We start from the raw sequence: 23,936 nt of genomic DNA on the forward strand, positions 1-23,936 counted from the left end.
TAACTTTTATTTACAATACAAGCGGAACAGTCTACACCTTGTGATTCTGTAATATCAACAATTTGGAAGTAAATGCTAAGGGTTGGTAAAAATAGTCCCAGTGTCCGAATTTTAATTTTAGCTAACATCCTACTATTTGTGACCAAGTCACAGAAAAATTGCTTCACCCTGTCTTTTCTGCTTTCCTCTTCCTCTTCTGCAGCTTTCCCTTTACGTCGTTTCTCTTTTCTTCTTAGAAGATTTGTCCTCATGCTTCCTTGCCTTCTCTTCTTGAGATTGTGGGGCTCGAGCTAGCTCGGGTTCTTATTTAGGAGATGGTCTATGCTTATGTGGTTTTGGTGGAGGATTCTAAAATGTTTCTGTTGGAACATGGATTTCCATTCGTTCAATCACTGCAACTGGTTTTAGATTCACCTCCTCACGCTTATTATTTTTTTCTTAACTGGACTTTATTAGTAGTAACAGCTGTTGCACTGTGGAGCGATCCAATGAACACAAGTCGATGTTCAATGTGTCAGTAGTAACTTGATACCGTCTAGTTTCTGCTATCAAATTGACCACTCGTTCAAGTTCTTCATTATTTTCGATGTTCATGATCTGTTCTTGCAGGTCACGCAGCTGCTCCATGTACTCAGGAGACAGATCCCCAGGTTCAGCATTCTCACCGAGGCTACTGAAAACATCATTTTCTTGGACATTGGTCTCCACTAATGCAGAACCACTACTTTTTCTTTTCTTACTAGAGCCTACTAGTAGCATAATCTGCTGCACTGTGGAGCGATCCAACGAACACAAGTCGAAGTCTAATGTGTCAGTAGTAACTTCATACCGTATACTTTTTGCTATCAAATTGACCACTTGTTCAAGCTCTTCGTTATTATCAATGGTCATGATCTGCTCTTGCAGATCACGCAGCTGCCCCACGTACCCAGGAGACATATCCCCAGGCTCAGCATTCTCACCGAGGCTACTGAAAACACCATTCTCTTGGACTTTGGTCTCTACAAATGCAGAACCACTACTTTTTCTTTCTTTACTAGAGCCTAGAACTAGTAGTAACAGCTGTTGCACTGTGGAGCGATCCAACAAACACAAGTCGACGTCTAATGTGTCAGAAGTAACTTCATACCGTTTAGTTTCTGCTATCAAATTGACCACTCGTTCAAGTTCTTCATTATTATCGATGGTCATGATCCGCTCTTGCAGGTCTCGCAGCTGCTCCATGTACTCAGGAGTCAGATTCCCAGGCTCAGCATCCTCACAGAGGGTACTGGTAACACCATGCAGCACTGTGAAGCGATCCAACACGGCCAAGTCACAGCAAAATGACTCACTGGTTTCAGAACCACTATTCGTATTATGTGGAGCATCTGTGTCTATTTTAGCCATTTTTCTGCTTTCCTCTTCCTCGTCTGCAGCTTTCCTTTTACTTCCTTTGTTTTCTTTCTTAGAAAACTTAAAGCTGGATGCACTACTTGGTCGAGGTTGGCTTGGAGGGGGGCTGGGCGGTTTTCTCACTGGACTGACACATCTTTTTTTCGCCGGCTCCGGCGAAGATGGCCTGTCACTACTCTTTTTATTGGATTTTTCATTTGTTGGTCCACGTTTTCCGCTTAGACTTTTGATTTTTTCTGGTTTGGCATCTTTATAGTCAGATTTTGATATTTCTTTCTTATCGAGTTTGGCCACTGTAGCCGTATTTTTCTTTGGCTTTTCTTTATCTTGTTTTACCTTTATTTTTTCTGATCTAGCTTTGTAGCCATGTCTTGACGTTTTATCAGAAATTGAAGATTTTTTCTTAACAATTTTCAATGTGGCCGTATTTTTAACTGGCTTGGGTTTCTCTTTTTCTTCCTTTGTCTTAAATTTTTCCGATTTACCTTTTTTGTAATTTTCATTTTTTAACTTTTTATCAGAATTTGAACATTCTTTTTTTCTCGGTTCGGCTACTATAGCCGCATTTTTCACTACATTTTCGTGATCTGAGGAGACTTTAGGAGATATTAGGATAGGTGTTCCAAATAAAGCCTCAAAACTATATATTTTCTGAGTTATCTCCTTCTGTTGTTGAGCCTTTTGTTCTTTAACATTATTCAATTGCATTTTAGGTTTCTCTTTTTCTTCCTTTGTCTTTAATTTTTCCGATTTACCTTTTTTGTAATTTTCATTTTTTAACTTTTTATCAGAATTTGAACATTCTTTTTTTCTCGGTTCGGCTACTATAGCCGCATTTTTCACTACATTTTCGTGATCTGAGGAGACTTTAGGAGATATTAGGATAGGTGTTCCAAATAAAGCCTCAAAACTAGATATTTTCTGAGTTATCTCCTTCTGTTGTTGAGCCTTTTGTTCTTTAACATTATTCAATTGCATTTTAGGTTTACTGACCGTTCGGGGCTTATTATCTCTGATTTTATCTATACATTTATTCTCCTGGTCTGGGTTTAAGTAGAAGGAGTTATTAGGTACATACATTCCACCTCCTTTCAACAATTTGTTTTTGAATTCATTATTTGGGTTTTGGAATACATATCTGTCTTTGAGAACTCCACTATTGTCCAGAGTCAGGTCATACATAAATGATATCTTCTTGGGTGTTTGTTTATTCTTCAGAAAAATATCAATGGGAATTACGAACCCACCATAACCGGACTCCTTGAGAGAGAATGGTGGTTGTTTGACAACTGAAAAATAAAAATGAAATAGTTAAGAAATAAATTTCGAATAAGCTTAAAACAAAACGATGCAAGTATAAAATTCATGAACTTAAAATTTTCATTGACAGATTCAGATAATTAGATCAACGCTTCGAAAGTTATCGCGATACAAACATACATACACACGTATTTAAAAAAATATATTTTGGTCCAAAATTGATTGAAGAATAATTATAAATGCGAAAGTTTAAAATGAAAAGATTTTGATGAAATTAGGTACACAGGTAGAATATAATCTAGAATAAAATGATAAGTACTTTTTATTCCGAAGTGCCCACGGGAGTGAAGACCCAGGGCGCAGCTAGTGAAAGGTAAAGTTAAAAAAATAAAATAAAATAATCTTACCTCTTTTAGGCTTATGAAAAGAACTGTGAAGGTTGAACACAACTTTTTCCACAAAGTGACTTATATCGGCACCTTCTTGCCCGCGCACGAAAATTTCCCAATCATGGGTGAATCCTTCGGGCGTTTCCTTAGAGCGCAATGTGGGCACATGACCAATTTCAAAATTCACTTTAACTGCATTCTTTGTTGGTCTGAAAATTAAAGAAAAAGCGTCAGTACAAAACGAACAGTGAACAATGTTCAGAAGGAAACTAACATAAGTACGATATTTATAAAAAGGACATTATAAGGGTTAATCAAAAAAAAAAACTGAATTGAAATCGCTTCATCCGTTTGTGATCTTTGATGACAGACAGACACACAGACCGACAGACAAGTCAAATTAATAACGCCCCTCTTTTTCCGTCGGGGGTTAAAAATAGTGAGTAAGTGAAATCGAAAACAATTAAATGAAAAATAAGTACTTACCGGCAAAATGTTACATCTGGTGTAATTTTATTACAACCGTCATTCCTGAACTGCGACATATTCTTTCACAACTTATTATACTTTTTATCTAGTAAAGTTCTATATAGTATAACTTCCACAATCACTATAACCGTGCAATGAAATTATGTCGAGCGCCGTACAGAGAATCGTTCGTATCACTTCACGTAGCAAGCTTCAACTCGAGAATGAGTGCGACTCTGTGCGACAGACCCGATTTCAGTGTTACCAACACTCAAAAATATTTATCCCTACACCTGAGTCAAAACACCCTAAAATAGCCTTCCCAAGAAATATATTTAATAAAAATAATATAAATTTGAAATAAAAGTAATATTAATTAATTTTCTTTATTTATTAATTATCTAAAACGTTATACATTATATCAATTTCTTCTGAAGAGTCCACATTTTTAAAATCATGTATACCTATTGACATTATAAAAATTTAACATTTTTGAAGATGTATTAAATATAGAGCATGATCCACCATTCCGTTAGGAAGCAATACTGCCGATACTAGAAAATAACACTAGACTAGATGCCCACCAGTACGAGTCTAGTCATACGTCGGTAAAAAAAATTTAATGATTGAATAGTTCTATTATATTCAGAAATACAGAATTAGATATTTAGAAAAACTAAGAATACCCCTAAACATATAAAATCCCTAAAAAAATCCCATCCTACTCATTTACCCCTAAATTTGGGGGAAAACCCCTAAGTTGGCAACCGTGCCCGATGTGCGTGGACTCGATCGATTCGTCGATCGATTGTCTTATCTACTCACTCTGCCTATACCTGTTTCATCTGCGGTAAACATTAAAGATTGAAAAATGTAATGTTAAGCCATTCCTAGCCCTGTCATAAATATTTTCCATGGAATGATTTAAAGTTTTATAGTTGAAAATACAGTTGGTCGTCTTTTACTCGTAAACTTATTAAGCCAACATAGGTGTGACAGGTTTTCTTATAATTTAGTGCTATTCTTTTTTGTATTGGTGCCGGGAACCACACGGCATTTTATTGAACTAGAAATTACTTAAAAGTTATTTATATGGCAAAACAACGTTTGCCGGAATAGCTAGTAGGTATTATATAGAACTTACGCGTGGTCTTCTCGAAACCACCCTTAATCTTCTTTTTCTATACTCCATACTATTAGTAATTTATGAATTAAGGCGAAATATACAATACTTTCACATTTTATTATTAATTGGGACGGGATTTTAAATTGAGTTACACAAGAAATAGTGTGATATATTATCCTTGTGCAGGTCGAGCGACTTGCAATTTAGGGTTCAGTAGCTTGCTACAAGAGTATAATAACACTGATTTTGGATTTAAACTTTGATAAGTTATCGGTAATACTAGTTCTAAATATTTAATTTTCCATGAATAATTAAAGTTTTATAGTAGAAAATGTAGTTATTAGGTAGTCTTTAAGGTACTCGTAAACTAATTTAGCCAACCTTTTTTTCTTGGTGTGATAGGGTTTTTTTTTAATTAGTTAATATGTGTTACTTTGTGTTTGAATCTCTTGCAACAACCATTCCATTAGTATGAGTCATTCCACTACCGGAAATTAGCTATTTAAAATCTATATAAATTAGAATTGTATCCAATTTTGAAAATAAATCATTCTATTAAAAAAAAAAAAAATAAAAAATAAAAATGTTTATTTAGGTAACCAAAGGTAAGTACATAACACAAGTTGTCGGAGTCTCCTTTTAAGCAAATTTTGCTTGTGCCAGGAGGCACCGCTCTTTCATAACATAGCAATTATTATTACTACTAAATAAACTGTTAACAAACTTAAGCTTAATAAATGTTTGATTGAAAGCACTTTGAACTTAATTAAACATTCAACTTCAAACATCAAATCCAAATTTCCATACACTCATACATATACATAAATAGAAGGAATGAAATATACATAAATTTGAATATTCATATATATACATACATAATACAGATACATATACTACATAAGATACTTAATATGATAACATAGAATAATTAGATAAGATTATACAGTACGTACATAAATAAGAATATAAAGTGAGTACACATATATGTGCTAGTTTAGGTGATGAACTTCTCCAGTTCATCATAAGTTTTTGATTTTAACCATGTTGTGAGCATAGACTTACACTGTACATATGATTTATTATAGATATATAATTCTTTATTAATTTTGTTATAAATAGTAGCAGCCCGAGAGTCAAGCTGTGTCCTTGCGAATTGAGTATTAACTGTAGGGATATTTGCAACAGCCGTAACTCTTCTCCTACCTCTCCCAGCAATATCAAGAGTATAGGGTAGGGTTTTATGTTTTTTTAGTATCAATGCAAGAATATATAATTTTCTGACTGTGAGCAAGTCACCAAATTGATACAGTTCAACAGTCGGATACCGACGCTTCTTGAAGTACATTACTTTTAGTAAAGTTCTTTGGGCCTTTTCCAACTCTAAAAAGCGAGTCTTCAAAGCACCACCCCAGACGCGAATACAATAGGTGATAATTGATTGAGTCAATGCAACGTAAATATTGTTTAGAATTATTTTAGATGCAATATGCCGCAGGGTTTTGAACAACCAAACGAACTTGCGGATTCTGGATGCAACCTGCACTAATTGAGGATACCAAGATAGCCGCTCGTCGACGATAACACCCAAGTATCTAGTCTGTGCGACTCTGGTTATGGAGGGGCAGATACAGTTGTCAAAATTAGATTTATCACAAGTGTGGATTTTAAAGTTATAATTCTGGGGAGGTTGCGTTTTTTTATTTATGGAATAACAAATGTAATTAGTTTTAGACATATTTAAAGTTAGAAGATTCAATTTCAGCCATTCAGCCACCCTACTCATACCCTCCTCTGAATTTTGACGTACATCCCACCAATCAGAACCAGTAAAAACGATAGCCGTATCATCAGCATATGTGAAAATATTTCCATTTTTAAGTGACATGTTACACAGGTCATTTATGTAGATGAGGAAAAGTGTGGGACCTAGCACACTACCTTGAGGTACACCGTAGGTAACTTCTGTGCTTTCACTGATAACGCAGCCACCAATTTTCACTCTTTGAGTACGTCCAGAAAGATAATCCCTGAATAAAGCTAGTTGCGTTCCCCTAATACCATTTTTTTCTAATTTATACAAAAGGATAGGAATTGATACAGTGTCAAATGCCTTTTTTAGGTCTATAAAACAAGATATACATTTAGTACCATTGTCTATGTTATTAATAACTGTTGAGGTGAGCGATTCAACCGCATCTTCCGTTGATATTCCGTTTCTGAAGCCAAATTGAGACTTTGATAATATGTTATATTTATCAAGATAATTAATAAGTCTGAAATTTAATAATTTTTCAAAAATTTTTGCTAAGACTGAAATAACCGAGATTGGTCTGTAATTATTGACGTCATCACCATCCCCACCCTTGTGCACAGGTGTTACAACGGATATTTTAAGAATAGTTGGGAATCTGCCCGTCTCAAAGGATATATTAACTAGGTGGATGATGATAGGTGATATATCATTATATATGAACTGAAAGAATCTTGTCGATATATTGTCCCATCCAGGAGCACAGTCAGGCTTTAAGTTACTAACAATAGTTTCAATTTCTGTTAAGTCCGCTTTCATCAAAGCAAAAGATTGAGGTTGACCAGGTAAGGATTTAAGATAATGATTAATATGATCTGTACTAGTAGTTGATTGGATATCTCTGGCTAAGTTTTTACCAATATTTGTAAAAAAGTCATTTATGAAATTTGCTGAATCACGAGGGGTCGGTCTCATATTGGATAGTTCTGTGTTGGAGCTACTGTATTTGTTAGTATGTGTTATAATTTTTATATTTTTCCAAAGCAATTTACTATTTTTGACCGTATCAGTTATTAAGTTCCTCTCGTATTTTCTTTTAGTTTTTTTAATTAAGTTATTTAGAAAATTTCTATACCTTGAAAATGTAACTTTTTTAGTGATATTTTCAGGATCATTTTTATAGTGTTTCTGTAGTTTGTTTCTATTATGAATACACCTTAAGATACCTTTAGTCATCCACGGTTTTACTGTGCGTTGATTTTTAGCAATATTTATAGTAGAAGTGTTAGCTTTAATAGATTCAATTATAGTATGAATTAGGGTATCAGTAATAAGATTAGGGTCCGAGCAAAGTAATAAATTTGATAAATTTTTATTTTGTAAATATTTTCGCGCGTTTTCAAAATTGATTTTAGTTAATGATTTTTGTGCAGTTAAGTTATTTTTTATTTTGGAGATGGACAAAATTGTTGTTTTGTGGTCTGTAATTGATGTATTAAGTATTGCTATAAAAGCAGAATGTTTTTTCTGGTTAGTTTTAAGCATAAAATGATCAATACAACTTTTTTCTCTAGTGGGTAGGATATGACCCGGTAATATACCATGAGTTGAGAGCATATTGAGGTAGGACATCCTATTATTTATGACATGTAGGCATTCATTCGGTTTGGGTAGGAGATTTATGTTTATGTCTCCTGCAATAACAATGTTATTAGAAGATTTGATCTTAGTTAAATGATGACTTAAAGAGTTAATAAAATTCTCAGGATTTGAAAATGATGGGGAGCGATAAATTCCCAGTATTATTTTATTTTGTATATCAATCTGTAGACATGATGCATTATTAAGTTTTACTTCAGTTATTTTGGGTTTTAATGAAGATTTTGCATAGATGACGACACCATCGTTCTGATTTATACATGCTGTAGAAGATTTAGAAATATAATTATTTAATTGGGGTATGGGTTTATTCGAAGCAAGGCGGCATTCAGTGAGGATTATTACGTCAGAATCGAAGGAAAGTGAAGATAAGTTTAACATAAAATCATCAAAATTGCAATAGATGCTACAGATATTTTGCGCAACTACAGTAAGATCAGTTTTATTGACTTTGCAGTGTTTTTCCAAATCTGTTAAATCGCATGAGATTGTGTTTGCAAATACTAAATTGTCCATATCTGTAATAGTTTGAGCTATATGATTGTTGCCCAGTGTTTGTTCACCCATAATTATAAGTAGGTGGTCTGAGTATTTTCAAATGATAGTGGTTAATTTGGAACAGTGTATACATCAAGAAGTAATAATTAGTAGGTAAGTCCATAGCTGCATAAAACAGGTTATAGATGTTACTTAGTACAAATATATAATAGAAAGTTATACTATAGTATTTATACATATGATACAAGGATATGCAATTATATAAATATATATTTGAAACATACATAGGATAATACATCATATATGTGTACACATAGCGATTCAATCTATTGTTTAAGTTATCAAACAACATAGGCAAAATGAGAAATATTTTTCCAACATTAATTTTCAAACTGTGTTTTATTATTTTAGGTAAAATAAGTATAATAAAGTCAGACATATCTGTCACAAAACCTATACTTCCATTAGAATTCAAGTTCTGTAGGTAATAATTCTGTGTACATATGTTTTCAAACTGGCATAAACGGTTGAAGTAACAAGTACAACATATGCAAGGAACAACGGAACACAACAAGAAGGCACACATAAAAATCAATACACATAGTCAATCATTATTTAGTAGGTTTTGGATTTGCTGTTCATATTTTATCGAAATTACAGGTGAATGTTCATCTTTTCGAATATACACTTTGCCATAGGCAGTCCAGCAAAACTTATATGACTTTGATTTTGCAAGGTCACGTGAAAGAAAATAAAGACGCGCCGCTTTAGCCGTCAGCTGCTCACAAATAAAAATCGGTATATCTTCATCCGTGTGGAATCCCACATGTTTCGCAGATAGTTTTGTCTTTTGTTTTAAGTTAAATGCTTTACATGACCTTAGTAAATCGTTCTTAATAAGCGTCGAGGTGGTTTCTACAATAATTGGTGAATTTTTGGTTTTGCTATTTTTACTTCGCACTCTGTAAATGTCACGAATATACGATTTATTTATCGTGGAGCCCACTGTGTTCGACAGGTTAACTACCATATTTACCAAATCATCCTTTGATTCATTCGGCTTATTGGGAACGTTTTTCATCTCGAAGTTAGCCTTCCTGCCGTCCTGCTGCATACCCTCCAGTCTATCCTCCAGCATTGCAATATATGTTTGATCTTCTTTTCTTTTCTTTTCTAAAGTTTCAATTTTCATTTTAAATTCTTCATTTTGTTCGGACAAAAACGAGATTAAGGTCTCAATATTGGAAGTTGATTTCTGAATTTCCTGTAGTGAATCCGAATGTTTTCTAAATTCCTTCTTTTGGGTGTCGAGCAAGGTAGCGTACATATTTAGCATTTCTTCTCTGAATGCAGACAAATCGCAATTGGCATCATCTTCTCTCCTTCTCTTTGATCTCGTCATAACATAATTATTATTTGGTGGTGTGTTTGATATAGATTCGCCTTGAAGTCCTATTCGGTCCACATCTGTGTCAGATAGTGATTTGTTTAAATTGGTATCCATTCTTTTTGCCATAACAATAAATTTAATTGACAGTGACAAATATAAACACAAGTGACACTGACAGATGACGTAGCAGTGCACCGAACCCTCAGAGACCGAACCGCGCGGAATCTTGTATGCGCTGAGTGAATAGTAGCGAACGAAGCGACTCGTCGCGTCGCGCAGAGGGAGACGAAAAATAGCAACTGTCTCTTATCGCAGGGAAGGTGAAGTAGGTCCCCGCGCAGCCACAATAGCACACAGTACACCGCGAGCAAATGAATGGAGTAATTTAATATTTACCGCTATTACGGGAGATTCGCACTTAACACACAAAGAATAGTAGATAAAATCGTCTGTACTTTAAGAGATTAAAACTCAAATTAACAGCAACACGTCTGCTCACAACCACAGTCACGGACGAAGAGGATCTATTCTAAAAGCGGTTGTTAGTTTGTATGTTTGAGAGGGGTAATAGCCAAAGATACCAAACTAAATAAAAAAAAATATTCCACCATTAGCTATAAATCAATTTCGGATGAAGTAGCTTTCAAAACATATGTTTATAAATTAGTTAGGTATTATATATAAATTAGTTTTCAGATGTATAATGTAGTAACAAACTAAAGCATACCGAAGCGGTATTTTTGTTATTACGACCACATATCACGGAAATATCTACTTGATTGCCATTATGTTATAGTTTATTGCTATTTGCCACCTAAAATCCCTTTTCCTTGCCGATGCCGATAATGGGCGCCGAGCCTAAGGTATCTGTCATCCTGGAAAAAAGGAATGTTCCCGAGGGGTTGTTTATGAAAGACAATGTGCAGAGTTAAACCACAGGAAAAGCAATTTAATAATTTAGCGTCTTTGTTGCTAAGACAGCGTAGTGAACACTTATAGGATTTCCTTTCTCCAGGAAAAATACTGTTTTATTAGGGTTTGCTATAAACAACAATGTGCGTGTGAGCGAATCCACGGGCAACAGCTGGCAGGTAATAAAAGTATTTGTGCGATAACGAACGACGGAAATATTTTTTTCTTTATTTCAAAGTTCAAGACCGCATGTCATTATGATTCATCGTATCACTCATCTGCATGTAGAAGTTTTAGTGCACGGTAAATAATAGCTTTTATGTAGATACAACACAACTGTTTTAAACTTTGAAATTTAAATATCAAACCTTATGATTAAAATCTTCTAAAAATTGCAGTTTAGGCAAAATATTACATGTGTTCGCATAAACATAGTATTTAAAATAAAATATTATCTACCATGCCAATTTTATGTCTATTTAACCGCTGTACAAAATACACAAATATTCATATCATATACATATATAAAATTGTCGTGTCACTATGTCTGTTCCCGTACTCCTCCGAAACAGCTTAACCGATTCTCATGAAATTTTGTGAGCATATTGAGTCTGGGAATGGGCCAACATCTCTTTTCCATACCCTTTAGTGATAAGGGTTGTCCATTCTTAATTTTCTTTTTACATAGAAATTACTTATATATTATTTTTATGGCAAAACAACGTTTGCCGGGACAGCTAGTAATTAATTTAATTTAATTTAAAAAATAAATAAAATTAAATTGCTTCATTCATTTGTGAGCTATGATTTCACAGATAGTCAGACAGACACGTCAAATTAAAAACCCCTCTTTTTCCGTCGGGGGTTTAAAACGATGTTGAAAATATGGGACATTCGATGTTAAGATTTTAGGATGTCGTGATGAAATTGATTGTCGTGAGAAATCGCACCGGCAACTTAAGTACAACGTTTGGACAATGTATAGTCATCAATATATAAGAGGCTAATGATGTCGTTACTTTATTAGGATAGATTGCAATGTTCATAACAACGCAATTATTACCGGAAATAAAACAAAAGCATTACATTTGTTAATTTTTATTAAAAATAGTTCTTAAGACTAGATTAGGTAGGTAATAAAAAATATAAACCGTTTAACAGTCAACCCATTGGTAAATACATATAACCAATACTCAGTTATAATAAGCACATTTTTGTTACTTATAAAATTTCATCAATATGATTAAAACTAATTTTTAAAGTCTTTTCAAAAGACTCTGTATACCCTGTAAGGGCTAGAATTGATTATATGTTATGGCTTAAAATAATTTTGAGTGAAATGCTTAACAAAATGCATATTATCATCTAAAAGTGAAGTTGATAATTAACCTCATTGCATTTATTGTCCATGGGAACAGTTATTTAAATTTAAATTATTAATATATATAATAACAGCAATTGCACATATTATTCTAGGTGTAGGTCTCATACATAGTTCCAATTAAAATTAATTACTTTCGTACTACCTAATGTTAACTCTTACAACTTATACAACTTACAAACACAGTGTTCCTTTATCTTTCGCTTGATTTTCCGGAAGCTTATTAAAAACTCTAAATTTAAACTTACATTATAATAATGAAAAAAATATATATACATTAAAGTTAATGTGAACATAAAATAACAGTGTATGAGCAGTATTTGCTTTATATGCCTAAAAACAGTATTTCGCTTTAAATTGAGATCGGGACTATTAACAGTGTATTGTATATACTCGTAATAGAATAAAATATGGTTAACAAGATTATTCCTAGCTATTATATTATACACACTTCATTTCCTCTCACGAGTATAGCTCTTTAAATTATATATAACTTTTATTTACAATACAAGCGGAACAGTCTACACCTTGTGATTCTGTACAATCAACAATTTGGAAGTAAATGCTAAGGGTTGGTAAAAATAGTCCCAGTGTCCGAATTTTAATTTTAGCTAACATCCTACTATTTGTGACCAAGTCACAGAAAAATTGCTTCACCCTGTCTTTTCTGCTTTCCTCTTCCTCTTCTGCAGCTTTCCCTTTACGTCGTTTCTCTTTTCTTCTTAGAAGATTTGTCCTCATGCTTCCTTGCCTTCTCTTCTTGAGATTGTGGGGCTCGAGCTAGCTCGGGTTCTTATTTAGGAGATGGTCTATGCTTATGTGGTTTTGGTGGAGGATTCTAAAATGTTTCTGTTGGAACATGGATTTCCATTCGTTCAATCACTGCAACTGGTTTTAGATTCACCTCCTCACGCTTATTATTTTTTTCTTAACTGGACTTTATTAGTAGTAACAGCTGTTGCACTGTGGAGCGATCCAATGAACACAAGTCGATGTTCAATGTGTCAGTAGTAACTTGATACCGTCTAGTTTCTGCTATCAAATTGACCACTCGTTCAAGTTCTTCATTATTTTCGATGTTCATGATCTGTTCTTGCAGGTCACGCAGCTGCTCCATGTACTCAGGAGACAGATCCCCAGGTTCAGCATTCTCACCGAGGCTACTGAAAACATCATTTTCTTGGACATTGGTCTCCACTAATGCAGAACCACTACTTTTTCTTTTCTTACTAGAGCCTACTAGTAGCATAATCTGCTGCACTGTGGAGCGATCCAACGAACACAAGTCGAAGTCTAATGTGTCAGTAGTAACTTCATACCGTATACTTTTTGCTATCAAATTGACCACTTGTTCAAGCTCTTCGTTATTATCAATGGTCATGATCTGCTCTTGCAGATCACGCAGCTGCCCCACGTACCCAGGAGACATATCCCCAGGCTCAGCATTCTCACCGAGGCTACTGAAAACACCATTCTCTTGGACTTTGGTCTCTACAAATGCAGAACCACTACTTTTTCTTTCTTTACTAGAGCCTAGAACTAGTAGTAACAGCTGTTGCACTGTGGAGCGATCCAACAAACACAAGTCGACGTCTAATGTGTCAGAAGTAACTTCATACCGTTTAGTTTCTGCTATCAAATTGACCACTCGTTCAAGTTCTTCATTATTATCGATGGTCATGATCCGCTCTTGCAGGTCTCGCAGCTGCTCCATGTACTCAGGAGTCAGATTCCCAGGCTCAGCATCCTCACAGAGGGTACTGGTAACACCATGCAGCACTGTGAAGCGATCCAACACGGCCAAGTCACAGCAAAATGACTCACTGGTTTCAGAACCACTATTCGTATTATGTGGAGCATCTGTGTCTATTTTAGCCATTTTTCTGCTTTCCTCTTCCTCGTCTGCAGCTTTCCTTTTACTTCCTTTGTTTTCTTTCTTAGAAAACTTAAAGCTGGATGCACTACTTGGTCGAGGTTGGCTTGGAGGGGGGCTGGGCGGTTTTCTCACTGGACTGACACATCTTTTTTTCGCCGGCTCCGGCGAAGATGGCCTGTCACTACTCTTTTTATTGGATTTTTCATTTGTTGGTCCACGTTTTCCGCTTAGACTTTTGATTTTTTCTGGTTTGGCATCTTTATAGTCAGATTTTGATATTTCTTTCTTATCGAGTTTGGCCACTGTAGCCGTATTTTTCTTTGGCTTTTCTTTATCTTGTTTTACCTTTATTTTTTCTGATCTAGCTTTGTAGCCATGTCTTGACGTTTTATCAGAAATTGAAGATTTTTTCTTAACAATTTTCAATGTGGCCGTATTTTTAACTGGCTTGGGTTTCTCTTTTTCTTCCTTTGTCTTAAATTTTTCCGATTTACCTTTTTTGTAATTTTCATTTTTTAACTTTTTATCAGAATTTGAACATTCTTTTTTTCTCGGTTCGGCTACTATAGCCGCATTTTTCACTACATTTTCGTGATCTGAGGAGACTTTAGGAGATATTAGGATAGGTGTTCCAAATAAAGCCTCAAAACTATATATTTTCTGAGTTATCTCCTTCTGTTGTTGAGCCTTTTGTTCTTTAACATTATTCAATTGCATTTTAGGTTTCTCTTTTTCTTCCTTTGTCTTTAATTTTTCCGATTTACCTTTTTTGTAATTTTCATTTTTTAACTTTTTATCAGAATTTGAACATTCTTTTTTTCTCGGTTCGGCTACTATAGCCGCATTTTTCACTACATTTTCGTGATCTGAGGAGACTTTAGGAGATATTAGGATAGGTGTTCCAAATAAAGCCTCAAAACTAGATATTTTCTGAGTTATCTCCTTCTGTTGTTGAGCCTTTTGTTCTTTAACATTATTCAATTGCATTTTAGGTTTACTGACCGTTCGGGGCTTATTATCTCTGATTTTATCTATACATTTATTCTCCTGGTCTGGGTTTAAGTAGAAGGAGTTATTAGGTACATACATTCCACCTCCTTTCAACAATTTGTTTTTGAATTCATTATTTGGGTTTTGGAATACATATCTGTCTTTGAGAACTCCACTATTGTCCAGAGTCAGGTCATACATAAATGATATCTTCTTGGGTGTTTGTTTATTCTTCAGAAAAATATCAATGGGAATTACGAACCCACCATAACCGGACTCCTTGAGAGAGAATGGTGGTTGTTTGACAACTGAAAAATAAAAATGAAATAGTTAAGAAATAAATTTCGAATAAGCTTAAAACAAAACGATGCAAGTATAAAATTCATGAACTTAAAATTTTCATTGACAGATTCAGATAATTAGATCAACGCTTCGAAAGTTATCGCGATACAAACATACATACACACGTATTTAAAAAAATATATTTTGGTCCAAAATTGATTGAAGAATAATTATAAATGCGAAAGTTTAAAATGAAAAGATTTTGATGAAATTAGGTACACAGGTAGAATATAATCTAGAATAAAATGATAAGTACTTTTTATTCCGAAGTGCCCACGGGAGTGAAGACCCAGGGCGCAGCTAGTGAAAGGTAAAGTTAAAAAAATAAAATAAAATAATCTTACCTCTTTTAGGCTTATGAAAAGAACTGTGAAGGTTGAACACAACTTTTTCCACAAAGTGACTTATATCGGCACCTTCTTGCCCGCGCACGAAAATTTCCCAATCATGGGTGAATCCTTCGGGCGTTTCCTTAGAGCGCAATGTGGGCACATGACCAATTTCAAAATTCACTTTAACTGCATTCTTTGTTGGTCTGAAAATTAAAGAAAAAGCGTCAGTACAAAACGAACAGTGAACAATGTTCAGAAGGAAACTAACATAAGTACGATATTTATAAAAAGGACATTATAAGGGTTAATCAAAAAAAAAAACTGAATTGAAATCGCTTCATCCGTTTGTGATCTTTGATGACAGACAGACACACAGACCGACAGACAAGTCAAATTAATAACGCCCCTCTTTTTCCGTCGGGGGTTAAAAATAGTGAGTAAGTGAAATCGAAAACAATTAAATGAAAAATAAGTACTTACCGGCAAAATGTTACATCTGGTGTAATTTTATTACAACCGTCATTTCTGAACTGCGACATATTCTTTCACAACTTATTATACTTTTTATCTAGTAAAGTTCTATATAGTATAACTTCCACAATCACTATAACCGTGCAATGAAATTATGTCGAGCGCCGTACAGAGAATCGTTCGTATCACTTCACGTAGCAAGCTTCAACTCGAGAATGAGTGCGACTCTGTGCGACAGACCCGATTTCAGTGTTACCAACACTCAAAAATATTTATCCCTACACCTGAGTCAAAACACCCTAAAATAGCCTTCCCAAGAAATATATTTAATAAAAATAATATAAATTTGAAATAAAAGTAATATTAATTAATTTTCTTTATTTATTAATTATCTAAAACGTTATACATTATATCAATTTCTTCTGAAGAGTCCACATTTTTAAAATCATGTATACCTATTGACATTATAAAAATTTAACATTTTTGAAGATGTATTAAATATAGAGCATGATCCACCATTCCGTTAGGAAGCAATACTGCCGATACTAGAAAATAACACTAGACTAGATGCCCACCAGTACGAGTCTAGTCATACGTCGGTAAAAAAAATTTAATGATTGAATAGTTCTATTATATTCAGAAATACAGAATTAGATATTTAGAAAAACTAAGAATACCCCTAAACATATAAAATCCCTAAAAAAATCCCATCCTACTCATTTACCCCTAAATTTGGGGGAAAACCCCTAAGTTGGCAACCGTGCCCGATGTGCGTGGACTCGATCGATTCGTCGATCGATTGTCTTATCTACTCACTCTGCCTATACCTGTTTCATCTGCGGTAAACATTAAAGATTGAAAAAATGTAATGTTAAGCCATTCCTAGCCCTGTCATAAATATTTTCCATGGAATGATTTAAAGTTTTATAGTAGAAAATACAGTTGGTCGTCTTTTACTCGTAAACTTATTTAGCCAACATAGGTGTGACAGGTTTTCTTATAATTTAGTTAATATGTGTTAGTTTGTGTTTGAATTACTTACAACAACATTACCAGAGCCTTTCTAATTTTAAAAATTTCAAATTTCAGAACTTTTAATTGAGTTTAAAAATTTCAAAAACTCGCTCAGCTCTTCATAATTTTTTTTAAAATTTGCAATTTATAATGATTTTCTTATTTTCAGTTAACGGATTCGAGCTTAGTGCATTTGGTGAAACACGAGTCGAGCATTGAGAAGCTCACGGTAGCGAACAACACACATGTGACGGGACTGTTCCTCACAGGATCTAACCCCCTGAAATTGACCTCACTGGCCTTTTATAACTGCTACAGTCTCCAAGGAACAGTGTTAACTGCCGCCGTAGACACCTTGCCAAATCTAACTACACTCAAGCTAGACGTATGTACAGTGGCAATGTGGAAAATCGTTCCCCTAATACTAAACAAACTACCCAAGTTGCAAGTACTCTCACTAAGCGAATACTCTTCAGTAGAGGTATGCGTCTATCCTTACGTCAATGAAGCCTTCTGCGAGTCCCTGGGGAACCTAAAGGAGTTGAAATCGTTGAATTTGAGCAGAAATATTTATATTTCCAACGCGGTGTTGAAAGCGATCGGGCAGTCGTGCACTAAGCTAGAAACAATCAACGTATCGAGTTGTAATTCAAGAAAAACTTTCCCCCATCCAGGTATGCTTGGTTTTATTTTATTTATATTAAATGTGTACCTGCCGTTATGAATTGCCGTGATCGACATAGCATTTAATAGGAACTATGGAACTGAGATTCAGATAGCTGGGGATAGATTTATTTTCAAAAGAAAAAGCTTAAATTGTTGTAGTATTTTTTTCTTCTTTTTACATAAACTTTTTTTGCTAACCCTACGATCTGTCACTCCTTACATGACCGCATTTCAGATGGCGTTTGTGGCGTTGACGTACTTTCAAAACGCACTCATCTTCATCTCTTACGGAGAAGATAGAGCCCACAATATTGATAAGGCTTGGAAGGTCACATTCAGTAGTAGGGATTTATGATGGAATTAAGACACGGATGGGGACAGATTGCTAGCCCATCGCCTAGAAGAAGAATCTACGTTCAAAAGCCTTTCCCTTTAAGACTTTTATTTTTATAGCAGGCGTCGGCGACTTACGCGTACCTGACAGCTTCAATATTGTGGTTGCTTTAGCTTGCGGTCCGTATATTGCGACATGACGAACTTTAAATTCTCAATTCTAACATTAAGCCAAATAGCTAAACGTGGCCTTTCACTCTTTTCAAGACTGTTAGCTCTGTCTACCCCCCAAGGGATTTAGACGTGACCATATGTACGTAAGAGAGTTATGAATGTGGATGAAGCGAAGGAAATATGCAGAGATCGTGGCAAGTGGAAAGAGGTAGTCTCTGCCTGCACCTCCGGGAAAGAGGCGTGATTTTTTTGTATGTATATGTATGTATGTAGTACGTACGAACTTTAAAAACGGATTTTTTTTATTATTTGTATTTCGGCCGTGTGGTTCCCGGCACTATTACAAAAAAGAATAGGACCACTCCATCTCTTTCCCATGGATGTCGTAAAAGGCGACTAAGGGATAGGCTTATAAACTTAGGATTCCTCTTTTAGGCGATGGGCTAGCAACCTGTCACTATTTGAATCTCGGTTCTATTATTAAGCCAAATAGCTGAACGTGGCCATTCAGTCTTTTCAAGACTGTTGGCTCTGTCTACCCCGCAAGGGATATAGACGTGATCATATGTATGTATGTATGTATGTTTTATTATTCGGCAGGTGTCGGCGACGAAGGCGTTGCGGCGCTGTGCCGGGGCTGCACCAACCTGCGCGCCGTGGACCTGTCGTACCTGGCGGGCGTGACGGGCGCGGGCGTGGCCGCGCTGTGCCGGCTGCCGGCGCTGGGCTCGCTGACGGCGCGCGGGCTGCCGACGCTGGACGCCGCGCCGCTGCAGCAGTGTCTGCTGCACTGCCACCAGCTGCAGGTCGGTGCGCACCAGCTGTGGATCACACCACCGCCAAGTCTTTGGGTTATATACATACATAATTGTGTGAGCGGAGTACACGCCTGTCACCCTTTCCATCATGTCTCCTATCTCCAAGAATCCCAAGTTTATGAACATATCCCTTAGTCGCCTTTTACGTTATTTATAGGAAAGAGATGGAGTGTTCCTATTCGTTTCGATATAAGACCAAAATGTGATTTTTTTGAATTTCCGTCTGTACGTTTGTACTCTCATCAAGCGAAAGCTTCGAAAGGGCGCAATGCAGGAGTTAACTTTTTTAATAACATTGTCATTGAGATGTAAATCGCACAGATTTCGTTTTACGGCGGATATAGTCGCAAATCATTATGCAGAATATATATAGTACATGGTTTTTTCATTGTTGTTTAGTGCCGCGCAGCTGCCCATGTTACTACCCTAATTACTATAATTTCGTTAATAAACTACCAATTATTAAATAGTCGACCTAAAGAGATCCCTAATTGGAATTAGTAATTTATAATTATTGTATTTAGTTAATGTATTTTGTTCTTTTTAAAAGCATTCCATACAATGTTTAATGACCATCAATTTTACAAGTCAACAAAATCATTAACTAATGAATGTTTAGCTTAATGTTAAAAATATGTTTTTTTTCCTAAGTTATCAGAGGCTGTATATAATTATGATTTACAATTCAACATGTCAATAATATAATAAACTTTTGTTTTTTTTTTTCAGGAAGTAGATGTGTGCGGATGTGACAACGTTTCAGAAGACATAGTTTCGGCCGCCATCGAAGCGCTGAACGCGCGCCCGCGCAAGTTGTTGCTGCGAGTGGTCGGCACCTCTGTACCGTCGCTAGCGGTAAGGTTTCATTCATTCATTCACTTCACATGAGAATAGCACTAAAATTATATCTAATTAACATCAATCTAAAGGTATGCGCGTACAGATTTGCGTATCATATTCGGTGCGGTTACCCTCACTTAAAAATATAACTACCTATTTGTCGAGCGGTCACTACATCGAGCGTCGAGTGGTAACACATAACAAACAAACATACGTATTATCATGTCGTTTGGTTCCAGGCACCAATTAAAAATAATACCTGGAGAGGTCACTATTGCGTCGTCGGCATGGGCCCTTTGGATAACAATAGATAAAAGCATATAACGCCTTCGAGAGCGTTTTCAAAATTGCGATAGCAATACAGAATATTAAGTGCACCTGCATTGTAAGGAATTATTATACAAAAAAATGCAGGTACTACACGATGATAAGGATACCATTGTCGTTTGGTAAAACGTAGGCCGAATTACCACTAATTGTGTGGTTGAATCATCACCTTTTGACTGATCCTGGATTCGAATTCCAAAGAGGGCTTGACGAAAAAGAAACTTTTAAATGTTTATTTTTGTTTTTGTTTGTTATTTATTACAGTTAGTTCCCAAGTAACAATTAGGCGCTAAAGTAAGATTTATAATAAGTCTATAAAAGCGCTAACTAGATTCTAAAGTGGTTTATGGGTGTAACAAATTAGTGTTAGAGCGCGCTCTAACCCTACTTTACCCCCGAATTGGGCACAATTTTTATATTACTTAAGGTTGTATAATGACGGTATACAAGAGTTATGGTAATTGGCTAAGAGGTACAATTAGTGCTATAAGAAAGTTATTATAGCGGTAACAGGATCTCTTAGCGATACAAGAGGGGTAAATAAGCGTCAACTGACTCCTTAAGCGGTACAGTAGAGATACAAAGGCGTTAATTATATTTTCAAGCGCTAAAAGGGAGGTAAATAGGTGTTTTGTAACGGTCTGAACGCTATTCAAGATAATTAAACTAATTTTGTGATCTAATAATAAATAATTTTATTTTCAATGGCTATAAGTTTACGACTAATGATTTTTATATTAAACAAAAAAAAGTGATATTGTATGGTGAGAAAGGAAGCATATTTTTGCTGCGAAGGGAAGTACACTGTGAATATGTTACATATTTATTGGCAAATAATTCGAGCGCCCGATGTATGTTGTCTATTTACTGAAAACTTTTCCACGTATTTACAACAATTTTTGTTTATTTTGGTTGCGACGCCATTGTCAAAAACAAGTAGTCAATATAAGAAATACAGTAGTGACCTTAAGCGCTATTACTTTACCTTTAGTCACAAAAAAGTAACAATAGACGCTATAGGATCTGTTATAGCGAAAAATTATACTCCTATTTGACTTAAGGTAATGCAAGAGAGTTTTGTATAACTTCAAGCATTTGGTTCTATATAAGATTAAATAAACACTATTGTAAGGCTGGTAGCGCTTATTAACGCTATTGTGCAACTTTAGGTTCTTGTAAAGAGTTTATTATCACCTGCATAGCACTTTTGGAGGTAGTAGCTAATTCTTATTCTTATTTAGATCTTAGAGTTCTAAGATTCACTTAAAGCTATAACACAAAATGCTGTGCATGTACAACAGTGTTAAGATTTGCCATAATACATCCATAACCTTTAAGCTCGCCTAATTGTCGCGCTTGTAACTCTGTATTATAAGTAGAAGTGATATACGTTACTTGGTACGCCACTTTATCGCCAATAGTCATAAGTGTTGCTACTGTAATGCCTTTGTAGCCCACTAAGTAACAAAATAAGCTCTAATCGTCGCCTAAATGTTTGTTGGGTTACCTCTTCACGTCTTATCTACTGAAACAATCTTCTTAACATTTTGCGTAGATTCTGAAGAATTATATTGAAGTTCGCACTAGATTATAAATTCCTTTCGGGCGCCTATTCCTTAGTCGCCTTTTTGGGATATCACAACGCAAGTATCCAACTTACTTTGGGGCGTGTAATTTGTCCCGCATATTATCCATACTGGCTATTTTATCTCCGGGTCAACACATACATACATATGGTCACGTCTATATCCCTTGTGGGCTGGACAGAGCCAACAGTCTTGAAAAGACTGATGGGCCACGCTCAGCTATTTGGCTTAATGATAGAATTGAGATTCAAATAGTGATAGGTTGCTAGCCCATCGCCTAAAAAAGAATTTCAAGTTTGTAAGCCTATCCCTTAGGCGCCTTTTACGACATCCATGGGAAATAGATGGAGTGGTCCTATTCTTTTTTGTATTGGTGCCGGGAACCACACGGCAAATTGCGTAAAATCAACTATAAAACAAATATTTTCCCTTTGTAGTATAAGAATGGACAGACAATGAATGTGATTAAGCTATTGTTTAAAAATTTGAACAAAAATCTTGACCACCTGTTCTTTTTATTGATGTTAGTCTGGGAACTATTACAATCTTATCTTACTTTCTGTTATTTTATATTGAAAACAATAAAACCTAAGAAAGAACGCTCTTATCTTTTCTTTTACAAATTTCGAAAGTCGTTAACACAGATGAGTAATTGATGTGAAATTTTAAGTAAAGACTACGCTTACTAAGTCACCAGTGACATCTGTTTAAGTACAAACATGCATACATATAATCACGTCTTTCTCCCTGACGTGTAGACAGAGCCAGTGTTCTCGAAAAACCGATAATCCACGTTCGGCTGTATGGTTTAATGATATAATTAAAATACAAATAGTGACAGGCTACTAGCCCATCGCCTAACATAAGAATCTCGAGTTTATTACCTTTTCCCTTGATTGACTTGTACAGTCTGCATGAGAAAAGAAGCAGCTGACACAGATATCGTAAATAAAACTATAGTTTTTACCGGGACGGTAACTATTTCTATCAATTCTAAATCTTAATTGCGTATCATCAGTTCAACATCAGTTGAATTACAGTCACTGCTTATAAGTAGGTAAATATGAACCCTGTTAGGCATCGAAATTTTAAAATAATATGGAACGGCGGGCGATTTATATCGGCTTTATGATGATTATAACAATATGTAATAAAAATTGTAGTAATATTTGGAGTTAAGTATAAGTTATTTTAAATAAATAAAAATTATGAGATATATTTCATTTAAAAATGATATATAGCAATAAAGAATAATTTAAATGTCAATATTTCTTTCCTGTAAAATCTCGTTTAGTGTATACAAGTATTTATCACTCAAAAGTAGTATGTTTTTTAATAAATAACTTTTCATTTTCTTCCTTTCTTCTGCAGTCAGGTAGGGCATTATAGATTTTTGTAGTCAACGCTAATGGACCAGAAGTTCTCCATACTTTAAATTATATTTATATATATAAAAATCAAGAAGATTGGTCCAGCAGACAACGATTGAAGAGATAACATACAAATGAATTATAAGTAACAAACTTATTATAAGTGGGAATGTATAAAGAATGTCGAAATATGGCGAGGGGTCAGCTATGTTTTGGTAAAGCTATGAATAATATAAAATTAGTGTATAGAAGGTTTATGTCTATAAATGCCCGCGCGAAGGCTGGGGTGGTCGCTAGTATTAAACATGAAGAAAAAGATTCGTAGTTTTGTTAAATAATTTCAATAACCCTCCTTCTGTTGCAGTCGGGTTTGACGAAATTTCTCACAGAGATAGAATAGACCGAATAGATTAGAAGTAACATTTTTTCTTAAAATTCTCACGAGATCGGGACTTTAAGTTTATCGCGGCGGAGCTGCGGTAAACAGCTAGTTAATAAATACAATAATTAATGTCCCTGCAAAGTTTGCAGAGGTCAGATGGCAGTCGATCTGTGCAAATAACCGACTC

The 23,936-nt window shown here is 35.1% G+C and overlaps 4 protein-coding genes across 4 annotated transcripts in view; 1 reads left to right on the forward strand and 3 right to left on the reverse strand.

The window, feature by feature from the left end:
• LOC106136029 (large ribosomal subunit protein bL34m) overlaps positions 1 to 23,936 on the reverse strand; it is a 135,731-nt gene that overhangs the window by 91,517 nt on the left and 20,278 nt on the right. The gene's annotated exons all lie outside the window — the stretch shown is intronic.
• Positions 1 to 23,936, forward strand: part of LOC106136049 (putative RNA-binding protein EEED8.10) — an 89,079-nt gene that overhangs the window by 60,552 nt on the left and 4,591 nt on the right. The window contains exons 9-11 of the mRNA XM_060948440.1: positions 17,423 to 17,927; positions 19,027 to 19,232; positions 19,974 to 20,099. Of these exons, the coding sequence (XP_060804423.1) occupies positions 17,423 to 17,927; positions 19,027 to 19,232; positions 19,974 to 20,099 (837 nt within the window). The remainder of the gene's footprint in view (positions 1 to 17,422; positions 17,928 to 19,026; positions 19,233 to 19,973; positions 20,100 to 23,936) is intronic.
• On the reverse strand, positions 439 to 3,589 carry LOC132902658 (protein ENL-like). Its single transcript, XM_060948616.1, has 4 exons — positions 3,531 to 3,589; positions 3,063 to 3,253; positions 1,951 to 2,684; positions 439 to 1,860 (listed from the first exon to the last, which is right to left on the reverse strand). Exons 1-4 carry the CDS (start codon positions 3,587 to 3,589, stop codon positions 439 to 441), a joined length of 2,406 nt encoding a protein of 801 aa, XP_060804599.1.
• Positions 13,157 to 16,307, reverse strand: LOC106136025 (protein ENL-like). The gene is made up of 4 exons (XM_060948617.1): positions 16,249 to 16,307; positions 15,781 to 15,971; positions 14,669 to 15,402; positions 13,157 to 14,578 (listed from the first exon to the last, which is right to left on the reverse strand). Exons 1-4 carry the CDS (start codon positions 16,305 to 16,307, stop codon positions 13,157 to 13,159), a joined length of 2,406 nt encoding a protein of 801 aa, XP_060804600.1.

Source organism: Amyelois transitella, chromosome 16, assembly GCF_032362555.1.
Source record: "Amyelois transitella isolate CPQ chromosome 16, ilAmyTran1.1, whole genome shotgun sequence".
Taxonomy (NCBI): Eukaryota; Metazoa; Arthropoda; class Insecta; order Lepidoptera; family Pyralidae; genus Amyelois; species Amyelois transitella.